Genomic DNA, 17,263 nt, shown 5'->3' with positions numbered 1-17,263 from the left:
GTTTTTCATTCAAAACAACTCTTCTGACTCTCAAAGACATTTCTTATGTCACTGAGTAGTTAGTGCATTAACACAGATATATTTATGCCTTTGTAACTCAAGAACAGCCACATCACTGCTGTATTACTGCACATGCAAACCATCCCAAAACTTACCTTGCTGCATCTTCTTCTAGAAGCAGCTTCACAAATTGTCTAGGGATGTGCAGTGACAGGATGCTCTCTGCCATCTGCTCCAAGATTCTCAAGTGGTTTCCATCAGTGGTTGGGAAACGATACATTCGGCAAATGGCACCACCAAACACTATAGAAATAAAATGATACTATTTAAGCCTACAGTTTGACTTAAAAGTGTACAAAGTCTCTTCTTTCTTAAAGTAAATGGCTTCAGTTTACTAACATGCTGAAACACCCTGCTGTCAAGATCTGGTTTAACCAGACATCAGTCTACCTTTTGCAAACATGGTCATTCTGCAATGACCATTCTTCAAGTGTTTGCAGGAAAAGCCTCCACTCCAAACTACTTACTACACTGCTAAGGAAATTAAATTAAATACATATTCACCTTTTAAATTTTTTTTTTGGTTTTTCTTTTGTCTATGTACTGTGCATTTTCCTCTCATGCAATCATTTGCTGTAAAACTAACCTTTCTGCAAGATTCTTTTTTTCAAGCAGCTTGCTTTCCTCTGTCCTTCTCCTCACCCTGCAACAATTGCTTAGGACTATGGAATTGCACAAAAAATGTTATATTACAGTCAACTTAACGGCAAAAGTTTGCTTCTGCTGTTTTTACAATATAGTGCATATAATAAGATTATTTATTCTGGTATGACCCTGAAAGGACTGTTCAGTCAGCAGTCTCCTCCTATTCAAATGAATCATCTGCTGAAATGCCCTGGGGCCACAGGCACACAGGGAGAGATTAGTTTTTATTGATACCTAAAGCTAACTTGTTACAGCCCAGGGCAGCTTACCAGATTTCAGTAATGCATCCTTCCGCAATGAAGCATATTTGGATCTGATTCCTAAGGATTCTGTTAAACTTTCATCAACTGGTAACACAGTCTGAACAAAAACAAAACCAAGAAAAACCAGAAATAGTAAAGAATGAAACCTCAGTGCCTAAGCAATATGCAGTGATGACCTATCAGAGTGACTTCAAAGAAATATTCAACACATTCCTTAAATTAATTCCACACATGCCTTAAATTAATATTTCAAATATTTTTACTGTGGACAAAAAATATTGCAGGCTGGAATAACAAATCCTAAACATTCCTATTTACTTCTACTGCACAGTTAAAAATGCCACAAAAAATTTTATTCAGCCTTTCAACTTATGCTAGCACAGCTCCAGAGTCCTTACAGGTACTGCATCAATAGGCATCAACAGATCTGGAGGATAAAAAGGGATTCTATTGCACACTGTGAATTTAATACACATATTAGAGTGCAATGATCACCAAGATACTCAAAACACAAGCTTTACAGGATTGAATATATGTCTAGGTTGAGAAAGTGCTGCAAACATCTACTCTCAAACAATTATTTGGGGATCAGGAAAAAAAAATCCAGTAGTCAAGTAACTTTTTCAGTTTTACTAAATTCTGGGAATTCCCTAGCATCCTCACTACAGTTTTGCTTAATGGTACCTTTCAATCCACGATCTGAAATGAAATATCACATGTCTCTGAAACCAGTTATCCATGCAACAAGTGCACCAATGAACAGTACCAGAAGCCTCTTCCAATGAAGAACATGAGTACTTGATACTAAAGCTTAATCATTTTAAATTAATTTTTTTTCCCAAGACTTTTAATCTCACACATGAGCACCAAGAGCTCTGCAAAACTCAAAATGTCTTTATCATTGTTAGGCTGCTCCTTACATTATTTTGAAAATGTAAAGCACTACTAGGTATCAAGAGGGACAGGAAAGTTGATAGCAGATGTCAACCTAGCTAATTTCAATGATGGCAATGAATCTGCATTCTTCTGAATTTGGTACAATGCTCATACTCACCCTTCCATTAATTGTATCAGGTGACCTTGTCACTGGAGGCCTTTGGTCAGATTTTTCCTCCATCTGCCATCCAATAACTGTGATGTTACCAACACGGTCACTTTCAGCCGACCTGCAACAAATACTCTGCGTTGAGATTTTTTTGGAGGAGGACCTGTTCATCAACAAGGAGACACTTATAAAAGGCTATTAATCTTCAAACTTAAAGAACATTTTAAACAGGAAGCTTTTCAACTTCATTTGGAGTAATTTTATAATGGGTGACTTTATAATGGGTTATACATTCCCCTTATTCCGTAAGGATGCTGTACAGAATTGAAGGCAGCCTAGGCAGTGCTCAGCTTATACATTTGAGGGTAATATAAAAATGAGAAGAAATGCATGTATTCACACTTTGCTAATCAGAATATACTTGATATCAAAACAAGGGAGTTTAATTAAGTCCATTTTCAACTTAGCCATTAAATAAGAGGTTTTCATCATATCTTAAGCATGTTTTGAAGAATTAACACTTAAAGGAAGGAAAATATTACTAACCTTAGTGTTATGTGCAACCTGTGGTACTTCTCCTGAAGAAGATCCTTTACAGTGAACGTCCCAGAACCCAACAAATACATCTGAAAGAAGACGAGTTGCAGAATTGTATTTACCTTTACAGGGAGCAAAGGCTTTAACCACAGCACTGAAGTGCAAAATACAATTATTATGCATAAAAGTCCAAGAGCAAAACCATAACCAAATATGCCATATATAACTAATTAAAATATCTTAAAATTTAATATATTTGATAATTTATAAAAGTTTTTCTTCTATTGAAGGAAAATATGCATTTTTTGTTTCCCTAGGATATAAATGGAGGCACCTCAATATACATGAGCTTAGGCCAAGCAATACAGGAACACTGAAAGCAAAGACTGAACAGGGCTTAGGCTGCATCCTTGACCCAAATTTGTCTCCTTCTGAAGAACTTACTTCCTCTGGAGGTATTCATTTTACCCTAGAGCTTCTCCATGAAGCACTGAACAGAGAGTGACAGCTCTTCTGCCCCTGAAGAAACCATAGAAGAGCAGACACATGAGGCCTGAAACAGTATTCTGGACAACAGACTGAGAATAAATGGCCTGTACTGCTCACAGATCCAAGTAGCAACATGGGAGTGCTGACACTAAGTTTTTTCAGTAAAGGAGCAAACCTTACCCCTGCAAAAAATCTAATGTATCAGGGCAGGGTGATTCCTGGAATTCAGGTGGTCTGTTCCAAAGTACAGTTTCATTGTGGCTTTTTGACACATGTTAGAAGCCTTGGTTAGGGATGTTGGATCCTATTCATTATCTAGTTCACTAAAGATGTCCACAATGTAAGAGCACAAGTGACAGGACCTTTTTAATTTATGGTTTCCAAACTTGCTGCAGAGAAGCCTTATTTGGGAAAATTGGCAATGCTTTTCATTCTGCCAAGCCAAACTCATTTGTTCCTCCTTTCCCTACCTATCTTATTTTCTATATGATCAGTGCTGCTATCCCGTTGTTTTCTTCCACAGAAGCTACTAATTTTATCTCTTTGGCTCTCATTTCTTTGCTCCACACTGACTGGTCAGGCAACAGAATAAAGAAAACTTACTGTTCCCTGAGATCTATCTTTGACGTCATACACGGAGAGCTTGATTTGTGTCATTTGATTGATAAGAGAGTCTTGGAAAAAGGCAATGCTGCTTAGAAAGATAGGATTACTTGTTCCCTGGAATCATAAACAAAAAGCCAAAAGTTAATGTAAGGTGATATTTATTAGGGAAGAAATTACTCCTGTGTTAGCTTTGATTTTAAACCTAATCTAGAAGTACCTCAACACTTACCTCAATAATTTCTGTCTGTGCATGCTTCGTCCAGAATGCCTGGGGAGGTGTAGTTACACTCACTGCTACAAAACTATTTGGTTTTCGATCTAGCGATGGAGTTAGCAGCTCACTGCAAGCTTTGGGTATGCAAGAGATAAATAAATTTATATTCAGGATCTTTTTCATATTTTTGTAAGACTCTACATTTTTATAGAACTACATTATATACCCTGAACAATCAAATCACAAAGGGCTTAATATTCATCACTACATTATAAACACAGACATTGCTCACCTTTGTACATGCAAACAGTAAACATGCAATCAGCTCAGTCTGGCTCCAAGTTCTAGAGCTGCAATTTAACAGCCCACATTCATAGGTTTTCTCCTGGTAATCTCATGAGGGTGGCTGCATTTGATTCGAAGTCACGCTCCATTAAGCCCATTATCAAATGGCATTTGCCCAGGGAGAACAAACAGAAGCGCTTGAACATTGATCAAGCAGCACTACTGAGGAACACCAGCTTGTAATTGTAAGATAACAGCAATGTATTTCCTCTAAAATGTTACTGTGAATTTAACTGCTGGGAAAGGACTACAGTGAGTAGGAAACAACTTCCAAAAATTTCAACGAGTGACTCTACACAACTACATTAAACTTCAGAGCCAAATTCTATCAAGCTAGATAGAGGTAACTACAGCGTGGTCCAACTCTGCTTCAGCTACATGCAGGAAGCTAATTCTGAAATTTTGCTAAACGGCTTTGTAATTCTAGATATTTTTAATTTGTCTGAAAATAATTGAAGTACCTAATTCTAGATACTTTTATCTGAAAATAACTGAAGTACGTTATTCAGCTCTGAGAATGCTTGTTAAGATTATTATTCATAACACAATTGCACACAACTGAGAAAACTTTCTAATTTTTCATTAGCACACCGTTAATAGCATAACTTTCCAAATACTAGACCATTATTAAGCCAAGAAAACCATCCTGCAGTTGAAACTATGGACTGAATTTTCATGAAGAAAATATTTTCTACTTATTTTTCCAGTGAGGTGAGTCAATGCACAAGCTTCCTGTCCAAATTCAACCATCTCAGAATTCAGATCACTTCTGCATTTCGCATTATCACTTGACAGCAAAGACCAAGGAAAGAAGTTGTGCATAATTCGCAATTCTTAGAAAACATTCTGCCCTAAAATGGTGTTGCCAGCAAATCTTCAGTTTGCTTGAAGATCTGAGCTGCTGATTTACTGACAGTGAAGGCAGTTTCACTGCATCTTCACATAAACAAAGTAAACATTTAATAATAATATTCACATAGTAAATATTTAAAATTTTGTAAGACCGATGTTTTAGTTACAGACTTTTAGAAACTTCACAAAATGGAACTGCTGGTTGCTTATCAAAAGATACTGTACAGGCAGCATGAAAACTGTACCACATCTCCATAAAAATCAGAGCAAAGTTGCAAACCTTACTATATGAAATGCACTTCAAAATGAACACTTATAAAACCTCACACATATTCAATGGCATGCATTATCAAAACTAGCATAAAAATCACTAAGCCTACCTAAACTGAACTCTAAAATCGGCTCATCTGGATCCTGAATGTTTCCTGTAAATCAGAAAAATTAACACAAGATTAGCCAATTCACATCACTGCCACATGAATTCTTTCCTGAAGTTGGAATCACACAGAAAAAGAAATGACATTTTATACAAAAAAAAAATTCTTTAATTCAATGAGCCATGACTGATATCTAGAACATTTATCTGGTAATCCTTGGTATCTAATAATTATTTGGAAAATCTGGGATTATTTCAGTTTATAAAACATATTAAAATATGTAAATCTATGTGAGATTAGATGCAATATGGGAATATTAAGATCTTAATATCAATACAAAACAACAGGATTAAAGCCTGAGCCAGTATTAACTCTAAATTATTACATCTGTGGTAGTTAATAGGACAAAATTTTAAAGTACCTGTCTCTCGCTAATGAAGGAAAGCCTCTGAGGGTTAGAATCCTAATTTAATAACCACAAAAGATATGGGAGACAAGCCTCAGCTCCCTTAACTCTCTTGAAAATTTTATACAATGTCAAACAAGGGGGTTGCCAAGACTCTTCCTAAACCATGGCATTATTTTGTTAATTTCTCTCTGTTGTTTATTTTTGAGTGATAAACATAACTACATAAAACCTAACTTTTTTTTTTTTTAAATCCCTCTCTGATTTTAATGCTTTGTCTATTTTAAAAGTTGCAAATTCAAGATTTTTAGAATTTTTTAGCATAATTCCTTTATCTCATTACCTCCAGATAGCCAGAAAGGTCTAAGTCTTCAAGCAATTAAAAGAAAAAATCCAACATTAGTACAAAGCTTGCTCTGAAAGGAGCAGCAACAGAGCAATGGCTGACAGGAAGGTACAAACCTGTCAGAGAAAGGCCAACCATGTCAGAGGTGACATCAATGGTGGAGGCCCTCTGCACAGTGCGGGATTTGGCACCATGGCGGGGGCTGTGTTCTCTTGCTGTCATTTTCTCATGAAGGGCCCTTCTTTTCTTGCTGCTTGGCTTTACTGATGTTTGTCTCACAGAGTAGCAGAGTGCAGCAGGTTGTCTCCAGCTGCTATTCCTCTAACATTACCATGCTAAGCAACAGAGAAAGCAAAAAACATATACCAAAATTTTAGACTGCTATCAGCTACTGATCTTTTCAACAGCAGCAAACCTACTAGCATAAAATCATCTCTGGTCATTCAAATAAAATGCTCAAGGCTGATCCAATGCACAATACTTTTGCATGAACTGTACATCTGTAGCATTTTACATCAAATTGTTGAAAACTGGACCATGTGCAAGAAAGATTTTCTGTCAGAGAAAGGGGTTTGAGAGAGACATGTTAACAGACCAGCTGCTCTTCTCCTTTGTCTAAGTTATTAAACCATCCCTAATGAAGTTTCCTGGTTTCTAATCCCTGGGGAGAACAAATAAATTTGTCAGATGGGGCCCTCTGTCTGCAGAGGAAGCACTAGGGAAAAGGACAAAGGGACAACAGGTTGGTGGAGTGCAGAACAAAAGGGCAGGAAATGTTGTCAGTGTCAGCACACTGTGCTGTTCTAGGCTCTACTGCCATGAGAAAGGGATAATGAAAACTATAAATAAGGCCTACTGGGCCAGAGAGAGGTTGAAATTCTGGGATGGTGGTGGAAAGAAAATGCAAAAAGGGATGTCTGCTGATGTGGCAGATGGCAGCATCTGTGCTTTTCCTCCACCCTACACTTTTTTGGACTATAGACATCCATGACAGTTCTTCCCCTCACAATGCCTATGAAGTGAAAAATTACAGTAGGAAAGAAAGCCTACAGAAAATTTGGTTATGATTTTAAATGTGAATGTTCCCTCAATCAACCGTGCTAGCACTGCAGTTATGGAATTTTTGTCTTATGACAAACTTTATTAATTTAGCAAGTGAGGAGTAAAATCTGATAAACCTGAAAAGAACTAATAAAGTAACTAACACCTTCCCAGCAGCCTCTCATTCATTCTACAAAACATTTGAACCATACTGCAAAATGGAAGAGTATTTTTCCTTTTAGGTTGATGGACCTAACAATGAGCAAGATGCATTCTAATTAAATAAAGCACCTAGCTTATGTTTTGTTCTAAAACACCACTTTAAACCTCTCTGAAGGCCTCCAAAGGAACATTCAACCTGCTTAAGTCTTTGAATTTAATTAGTCAGCATCTCCCTCTGGAGGATTTTGAAAGCATCTTCCTCTCTCCACGGGGTACTCAAGCTTCTTCTTAACCATCACAGCTTCACTGGACATCAAAAATTCCAATGCAAGTTAAGCATCTAAGACAACTGAACTGAACTGAACAGTCCTGGCCATCTACATCAGCTTAGGAATTAGATTTTAAGTTAGGAGCTCATTTTAGGGAGGAAGGAATTTGGGTTGTGTCTACAAGATAGGCCAGTCTGTTGCCACTTGGAATTAAGAATTTGATTCTAGTCAATTTTACATAATATATCATTAGTCAATTCCAAATAAGAAAAAAAAAAAAAAATTCTTGAATGGAAGAAGCAGAAATTGAGATCTCTGAACATCTCATCTCCAAAGCGTTGGAAGTCAGTAACAACATACAAAACAACACTCTGCCCAGAGATCTAATTTCTGACAGCCAAAAATTCAAGCAGGCAGTTTTCCAATTCATATTGAATAGTTGAGGTTAGATAAATTCTAGAGTTCATCTAATCCAACCCCATTGCTCAAAGGAAGCTTCTCAGGATTGTGTCCAGTTGGTTTTGGACAAGAATGTACCTCTTTAGCCAGCCTGGTTGCTCCAAGGTTTGATCACACACAGTAAAAAAGCTTTATTGTATTTATTAATGTCTAAGTGGGCTAGTGAATAACCAACATTTCTCAAATAGTAATGAATGTCCTAGTATTTATTCAAATAAAACTTCCATCAAAATTCTTTGACCGTTTCCAAGGTTTTCCATTCTCCTATTTTTTCCCCTTCTTTCAGCAATAGGCTTTCCTTGGTTGGTTCTTTATATAATGTGATGTTTAATGGTCTGTATGTCTATTAAACATAATTGCCTGATGGAAAGACCTACAAAATGTACTTGCAGAGATTTAGACAGGATGCCATAGTCCCTATCCCCAAAATCTACAAATAATGTATTAGAGAATAACTAATGTTCACCAAGGCGCAGGTCAGACAGCCATTAGGTTCAACAGCCTGGCTGCTTTTCAGCTAAAATCTCTGCAATTCCTGATGTCCTTAAAAAGGGTCAATCCTTGGGAAGTTAAAAGAGGGTCAGGTATCTAATTTGTTTGGAAGCTATTTCTATTTAAATATTACTGAGTGTAGTAATTTTCCAAGGCTCTCTAAGACCTCAATTATTCATTTAAATTGCAATATTAGTTTATCATCTAATGATACATCTTTACATTACTTACAAGTACCATACTTACAGAGGGCTCTTTTGCTCATGTGGGGAGGGATTTTGTATGTCATAGTATCAGTTAAATCCACATCTAAAAAAAATTAACAAAATAATCATCATAAATTCACAGTATTTTTATACTGCATAAATCACAGCCAGTAGGCAGATACCATTCTCACATTAAACAGTAAATTTAACTTCTGATTACCAGTGCTCACAATAAAATCTACTGAAATTAGAAAAACTGTATGATCTCACAGACCTCACCCAGCATTAGTCATGGCAATACCCAGCCAGAGTAGGAGCACAAAGAAATAAGCTTATGCTGAAAAGGATTGACTTCAGGTCAGCATTTGGTGAGTGGGTAGAACAGGTGTAAGAAACATACATTAACATGTTTACCAAAAGGCTTGGTGCTATTAAGAAAAAGGAATGTATATGTTATGTTAAGACACCATTTGTTAATATGCTTGCTTTTCTACAGCTAAACTTTCAAAGCCTTGTTGTTTGGAAGAGTTATAACTGCTACCGTCATGAGAAAAGATCCCATGTCAAAACACAGAACTTCAAAAGATCTGGAGGTAGGTCTCCTACATCATTGGGTGAAAATACTGTGTGAGGGAGCCTTCTACAAACAGCTGGCAATGAATATACAGTAAAAGCAAATTATTTTTAAGCTTACTAGAGGTTAAATGAAGGTTTGTATTTCATAATACTGCCACCTCATTCAAGTACATTTACATTAAAAAGCTAGGTCTTTTAAGACCTCCCATTTATCCCATATTACAGTAAGAGAAATGGGGAACTCCAGTCTCAGCTTCTAGATTTAATCACCCTACCAATTACCCAAGACTGCTTAAGAATTTAACACGAGCTGTCATCACTTACAGAAAGATTTTATCTTACCTAAAGAACATAGGAGGCAGGTGTCTGATCTCAACTCACCACTCAGGCTCTCTGTATAGGCAGTGGTGAGACACAGGCACTTCCAGAGAATAAGTCACAATTTCCCAGGGTAGGTGGGATGAGTCACCCCGTGGAGATACCTCTCTCTAATTATAAAAATTATTTAGATGACTCGCTGAGTTCTGATGCTGCAGCTGGGAAAACTGGATCCCTCCTACAGTTGTGCTAGCTCAGGCAGGTGAGTTCCTTTACCCAATGCATAGCCAAACAATAGATGCTCTGGTCCCTCTCCTGAATGACGACTGTTTCAACAATTGCAATTTTATGATCATATTCTTGATAAAAACCAGTGGAGGTAGCATTCTTACCAAATTAAAGATAGTATTAAGAGATCACATAGTTTCGTTAGATGGTACCTATCCTTAAATGGATGGTTTCTGAAGACTGGCACCACTCAAGCAGACAGCAATGCCAAAGGCAGATGTAATTCATGTTGAGGCAACCTCTCCTGAAGATGGCATGATTTGTCTTCACATAGCCTTTGGCTTTGCCCTTAATAAGATGGCAGAGAGTGGATGTTGACAAGTTGTGCAGCTTCGCACTTCAGCAAGCTTTGCTGTGAGCCCAGCTTTCAACAGAAACGTGAGAAGCTGTTGTTGACCTCCAGTATCAGTAAAGACCACATCCACAGTTCAGAAAAGGCTTCTGAACAAGCCTTCCTTCTGTTAAATGAATATTTATTTGGCACAATATTAGCACAAAAGCATATGACTTGAAGAAAGGGTCTTTATCTGATGCCACTTTTGCCCTGCTATCCTCAGTCCTGTCAATTAGTTGTGCAAAGCAAACGCCATCCTACTCAGCTACATGACCTTGTGTCTTCTGGGACTGAAAGTTTGGGACGTTTGGTCTCACTCTGCTTGAAATATCTCAAGCAAAAATGATGATCATCTCAGCCCCAGAATAAACTCCTGATGATTAATTTGTACTACTACAAGCAATAATATTCTCCTCATCTCACCAATTGTTTTGGCAAAGTGCTTTGGTCTGTTCCCTTCTTGAAAAAAAAATCTCCTTACCCCTTGAAATAAACATGTGAGGTGAGATTAAACCTTATTTCAACCTAACATCTACTTTTTGACACTCCTTACACAACTGCAGGAAACAGGATTTTTCAAATTCACACATCAATAAGCAGGAGAAAGAGGACACTCCAATTACTGACTGAATCTAAGTCTACTTTGAGACTTGACTTTTCTACAGCCATAGTGCTCTAGGCTTATGGTATTTGATCAGGTAAAGAGGCATACCAGAGCAAAAAATGCAACAGCAGTGGAAGGCTAAATGGCACTGATATACCTACATGAAGACAATAACAGACAAAAAGGGAGAGTGTGACAGTTTCCTTAAATGCTTAAAAAACCCAAAAAAAGACTGCAGATGAATCCTACTGAAAGTTTACCACTATCTCCAAGAGAGCATGAAGAAGTAGTTATGGGTTACTTAGTGCATTGCAATTAGTTTTAGAGTCTCAAGGCTCTTCAGACTGTAAAGATGATTCCCTGAACCTTACCAATTAGGGTTCTTGTTCCTGAAAAATCCATTTTGAAACATCAAGAGGGCTCCTTCACCCATCTGCATTCTTCAAATAACATCTTCATAAATTGCTTCTCTGATTGAAAATTTTTTAACAATATACAAAATCATGAAAGTGAATATTGCCTGAAACAGTATTTTGGATCTGAAGCATGGCCTGGTTTCCAACTAACATTCTATTAACCATGTCAATATGGACAAAATAATGGAAAGAAAGAAATGCCTGATAATGCTAAGTTATAAGTTTGAGTAAGAGCACCATCTCTAGTATAAGTAGCAAGCAGGAAGTGTTTTATTATTTATTTATTACCTCAAACAATAGAAAAATTTGGTAGTGAAACAAGATTTGACATGTTGGCTCAAACCCAATCTTTCAGAAATTTCAGCAACCCACCTCCAACAGCTGTTTCAAAGATGATGCAAGGAACTTTAGGAACCATGCAAGGATCTGAGGTGAAGGTCTGGATCAACCCTATCACTCATGGCAGCAGAGTGCATCAGCTCAAAAGACAGCAGCTCCCAGCTAAACCCTGATAAGACCTTCTTGAATTAAGAATTACAGTCTGACATGCACTTCACTCTTCTGTCTCATTTAATGAGAGTCTGAATGTCCTGAATCTCACACAGATCAAAACAGGAAAAGTCAAAGCCATGAATTTGGCACTTTGAGTCAGATCCTTCCAGCCAAACTCATGGAGGCAGCAACACAGAGTACGTCTACTGCAGATCCATAGGTTAACAACAGTTTCAGTCCATTCATTCCATGATCTAGGCCTTGGGAAGGCAAAAGAATTCAAGTGATCCCAGAATCTACCTTTGCCTCCCACTGACATTACTTCCCCCCACTCTGCAGGTGCCAATTTGTCAGCTCCACAGAGGCTGTATCTCTCACTCTCAGTCTGATTCTTAAGTCTAGGTTCCCCTCATAACCTGGCTATATGTCCCCTTCTCCCACACAACAGTACCTTAATTAACAAAGACAAAAATACTAAGTTTGGCCTGAAGAATATTCTTGTCACTCTCTGAAGCTTCCCTGAGGATTCTGAGTAACTGCAGCAAGCACAGGGAAAAGGCTTCCACCAGAAAATGAAATCAACAAATGCAAGATATAACAAATGTATTTGCGCAATGTGAAAATCCCCAAATGCAACCTTCCAGTGGTATTTAGATAAAAGGATATTTCAGCACCAGGAAGTGGCTTTCTTTCTTTTTGCTTTCCACAGATCCCACTTAGCTGCAGATAAGTTTGTAAGTCACAAAATTTCTTCTTGATCCTTCCCCTCTACAAACTTCAGCAAACTCAAAGAATCGAAAAAGCCAATTTAACCTCTTTAATATATTTGAGTACTTTTAACAGGAAACAGCAATTTTGGCCACTTAGTTTTCTGTGCAAATTAAAACTATTTGTCTATATTCACAATGGAAATAAAACTAACATTCTTCTTAATGAGATATTGTTTTAATTTTACTTGTCATTGCAGTATTTTTATTTCTTTAGTATTTCTAGGAGCACAAAAATACGCACATCTAAAGGTGGAAGTGAGCATTTGTAACACATATATCTGTTAGCTAAAAAGGAAAAACACAGCTCTGTTTCACTTTGCAGAACAGCTTTTATCAAGTTGAACACAGCCCAATGCCATGGAAAATGCTGAGTTTTGCTGCAGGGAAGTTTGAAGTCAAACCCTCTCAGCCTCCTCCGCCACTTTACCAGCAGAAACTGAAACAGCTTAAAAATGGTCTTTACCCCAAATTAACCTTTACCCTCTTCACAAAAAATGTGCTGGGCACTTTGTGGTAAAATTTCCTGTGCACAGGATGACTTCTCATGACCTGGAGTTCTCACATTGCCTACTCACTGACATGGAGAAGCCCATTAGAAGGGGACATATTTTCTGTTGAGGAGTTTGGACTGGAAACACTTATCTGAATTTGATGGTCCTTTCAACACTTGCCTCCCAACACTTGCCTCTCCTAGAGCAGCCTTTCATCATAACCATGAAGCTAATAATGCAGAAACACACTGCTCAAGATGGAAAAAATAAAGAGCTTAACTCCCTCTCCGAGCTCTTCCTGCTGCCATAAAGACTGAGGCAGGAGAACAAAGGCAGGGAAAAAAAACAATAAGACAAAACAAACAAACAAACCTACAAAAAACCCCAAGCACCCCCCCAAAACACAAAAAAAAAAAAAAAAGGAAAAAAATCCCAAACCAACCAACCCCCAAAACCACAAATAAACAACAAAAAAAAAGATTAAAGAAAAACAAAACAAAAAACCCAACAAAACAAAAACCACAAACAAATCCAAACCCCAACTTTATGACCTGAAATGGAGATGAACCAGACACACACAACACTTGCTAAAGATTTCATACTGCTGTTGATTATAGATCAATGGCATTACCATATTCTCCCTCTTACAGGCAATGAGAGGGGGGACCACAGAAGTTTTGATCAAGTTTGGATTACAACAAAATGCCTTGGGAACTATCTGATCTACCTGCCTATAATATTCATCCACTCCACAGACTAACATAGCACAATTTAAAGTTAGTGTATGTTGGTCAGAAGAACCCAGGAGTCACAGTGTACTGATAGCACTGTCCTCTATGGGTGTGATGGGATCTGACAACCTGCTCTGAAATCACTGAGCTTCACCTGAGCAACAGGACTCCACCTCAGAGTCACAGTGCAAACTATTTTCCTGACACTACATTTTCCCACATGGAAGGAACGACCCATTAGGTCACAGGCACACCAAAAAAATCCCTCAAACACTCTTCATTTCCACATGGCATTGTTCTGACTCACTGTAATTCTTACACTTACTATTTTAAATGTTTATATAAATGAAAAACACACAACAGCACCTCGAGACAAACCAGCAATGCACAAATTCTTTCTCTAACGTATGTGTTTTCAATAAGATATAACTAATTGACTCAGGATTTGAAACAGTGTCAAGTATTTAGAAAATTAAAAATAAATGTTAGTGTAGGAGTAATATTTCACAAAGATTATTACTAAGATTCAGGCAGCATAGCAAAACTGGAGTCTTAAGCTACTAAAGCAAATCTGCTGGTTCTTATTTCTTCATCAACACTTGTTTTGTACTCCTGAACAGTGTTTTGTTCATGTATTTCTATCATGCAACTTTTTTTGTTACAGAGTACATGCCTACACTATGCCTATGCTATACGCTACAACACTAGATATATTTTCAAATTTTTTTTTTCCTGTTGTTCCAGTACCTGATTCCTTTGTGCTGCTTTCATTTCTTCTTCCTGGAAAATAAAATTATTTGTTTGCTTACACTGACCTTTCTAAATCAATGGGAGAGAGGGTTGCTGCAGGCCAAGATCCTGACTGCATGGCTCTTCCCTGCATTTCTTTCTGGAGTCACGTGAACAAGTGGTGGGATGCTGGCAGTTTGGAAGCATAAGCATCTAACTCCTCAGAGGCCAACAACAGTCTATGCTTCCCACCACTGTTCCTGTTTCAACGCCTCAGTGGAACAGCTGTGACACTGAAAGGAATCCTTTTTAATGCCAGTACTACCCTGTGGGTAAACAGTAAGATCACCCTGTAACATACAATGAAGGGGGTGTGCTGCTTTGGTTTCCTGCCAATTTCTCAAAACAGTTTCTTTGACAAGTTACAGGAGGCCTGCCACCAGTGGTGCCCCTCAAGGTTCAATTCTGGGCCCACTACTGTTTAACTTACCTATCAAGGACTTGAATGAAGGGGCAGATGCCTTCTCAGCAAGTTCTAGTGACACTAAGCTGGGAGAAGTGGCTGATACCACAGTGGCTGTGCAGCCCTTTGGAAAGACTTCTACAGGTTGGATGGAGGGATGGGCAGAGAAGAACCATTTGAAATTCAACAAAAGCAAATACAGAGTCCTGCACCTCGTGAGGAACCAACCTGGAAAACAGCACAGGTTGGAAAGCAGGTTTCCTGTTGGAAAGCAGCTCTGCAGAGAAGGACCAGGGGGTCCTGGTGGACAACAAGCTGTCCATGAGAAAGCCTTGGGGCCATGAAGGTCAGTGGTGTCCTAGGGACCGGCAGGAAGAGCACTGGCAGCAGGTTGAGGGAGGATCACCTGATCCTACCTCTCTGCTCAGCCCTGATGAGGTCCCATCTGAAGTGCTGTGTCCATTTCTGGGCTCCTCAGTGCCAGAGAGATGTGGGGCTCCTGGACCAAGCCCAGGGAGGGGAAGTTGAAAAAGTAAAGGGGAAGTAAAGTTGATTTAAAGACTGGAGCATCTCTCTTACAAGGGAAGGCTAAGAAGGCTGGGCCTGTTCAGCCTTGAGAAGAGACTGAGAGTATGTATACAATGTATACAAGTATCTGAAGGGAGGGTGTGGAGAGGATGGAGCCAGGCCCTTGTCGTTGGTGCCAAGCAATTCAAGACGCAACAGACAGAAACTGATGCCTGGGAAGTTCCACCTCAATATGAGGAAGAACTTCTTCACTGTAAGGGTGACTGACCACTGGAACAGACTGTCCACAGAGGGTAAGGAGTCTCCCTCACTGAGGATATTCAAGAACTCTCTGGACACAATCCTGTGCCATGTGCTCTGGTATGATCCTGCTTGAGCAGGAGGTTGGACCAGATGTCCCACTGAGGTCCCTTCCAAACTGCCCTGTTCTGTGATTCTGTGATTAACTTGTAGCAGAACAACTGAAACCCATCTGTGTAGGAATCATGATATTAATTGATGACCTTCAATCACTTTAAAACACAGTGGAATAATATCTGGAATGTATTGAAACTAATTGTATTTGGCTGCTAAATTAAAAATGCCCAAAACAGTAACACAAAACTGGAATAAATGAAGAACACAAGGTACAAAGAAAATAGATAAGTGGCTTGACTGTCTTTGAAGTGTTGTAAGAGGAAATCAGACTAAATGTCACTGACATATTTCTATGAATTTCATTACAAACCAGTATCTAAGAACAGCAGCTTTCTATTGGAATACCATATTTTAACAATTATTCCCTATTTTTGAAAATTCCTGTGAGTTTCCCCAGTTTTGATTATCATCCTTACCAAAATACAAATATACAAATGAAAATTCTTTGTTGAGGTGTGTTTGAGAAAAAGAGCTATTAGAGAAAATAAATGCCTTGTAGCAGATATTATAATGTTAGCTCTGAGACAGAAACAACAAAAAGTAAAGTTTGGTAAGAGTAACGAAAGGTATTACAACTGCTCTGACAGTTTTCATGTGTAAGATGAGAAAACGTGAACACCTGAGGATAAATAAAAATATTGCAGATACTTATATCTCCTCATGCCAACATATTACAGGTTAAAATGCTCCATTCAGACAGAGAAGGTAACAAGTACTTGTGTAGCTGCAGTATGTGTTGTGCAACATTTTATTCTGCAATAACATTCTTTTCTTTCACTCTCAGCTTACAGACCAGATGTAATAAACAATTCAGTCCAAAATTCCAAGAATTTGAAGGATTTTAAGACTCCTATAGGGTATGGCCATGGATTTCTGGAGCACAGGGCTTTTAAAAACAATTTTCAAGTAAATGCAACCACAATCAACTGGTTTGTTTTCAGCAGCTACTACTGATGAATCTTTAGAACTGAAGCAGTTTAGTGGCCTTCAAAAATTTATTTAAAAAAATAACAACCGCTGCAGGGATGATAGCAACAATCATAATATATATAGAAAAAATGGTATACAAAGACAAAGGGTGTATATTAATGCTGAGTTCCTTGCAGTACTCAGTGTTCACAAATATAAACTTAAATGTCAGAGTTTTGTCAATTCTCCAAGTACTTACATGACTTCTAAAACTGGTATGTTACTACAGGCCATGTTTACCTGAATTTCACTTTTTTTAAAAGCAAATTTTGCATGAACACAAAAAAAGCCTGAAAATGTGAATGATGTATCCCAAATTACTT

At 38.1% G+C, this 17,263-nt stretch overlaps 1 protein-coding gene across 17 annotated transcripts in view; it reads right to left on the bottom strand.

Annotated features, from left to right (window-relative positions):
- The window catches only part of INPP4A (inositol polyphosphate-4-phosphatase type I A), a 108,621-nt gene that overhangs the window by 38,888 nt on the left and 52,470 nt on the right, over positions 1-17,263 (bottom strand). For 10 of the 17 annotated variants that reach the window (XM_088052071.1, XM_088052073.1, XM_014249463.2 and 7 more), the window contains 9 exons: positions 8,855-8,917; positions 6,302-6,520; positions 5,437-5,481; positions 3,875-3,993; positions 3,643-3,759; positions 2,560-2,639; positions 2,023-2,176; positions 975-1,065; positions 156-303 (listed from right to left, as the gene is read on the bottom strand). In XM_088052071.1, the coding sequence (XP_087908197.1) occupies positions 156-303; positions 975-1,065; positions 2,023-2,176; positions 2,560-2,639; positions 3,643-3,759; positions 3,875-3,993; positions 5,437-5,481; positions 6,302-6,407 (860 nt within the window). In that variant the 5' untranslated portion in view covers positions 6,408-6,520; positions 8,855-8,917. The remainder of the gene's footprint in view (positions 1-155; positions 304-974; positions 1,066-2,022; positions 2,177-2,559; positions 2,640-3,642; positions 3,760-3,874; positions 3,994-5,436; positions 5,482-6,301; positions 6,521-8,854; positions 8,918-17,263) is intronic. The other 7 variants (XM_088052076.1, XM_088052080.1, XM_088052077.1 and 4 more) reach the window with 1 other exon arrangement.

Source organism: Pseudopodoces humilis, chromosome 2, assembly GCF_049639895.1.
Source record: "Pseudopodoces humilis isolate 2021_Gansu_Grassland_sample_001 chromosome 2, ASM4963989v1, whole genome shotgun sequence".
NCBI lineage: Eukaryota > Metazoa > Chordata > Aves > Passeriformes > Paridae > Pseudopodoces > Pseudopodoces humilis.
The sequence above is the reverse complement of the archived record's forward strand: the minus strand, read 5'-3'. Positions and strand labels throughout refer to the sequence as shown.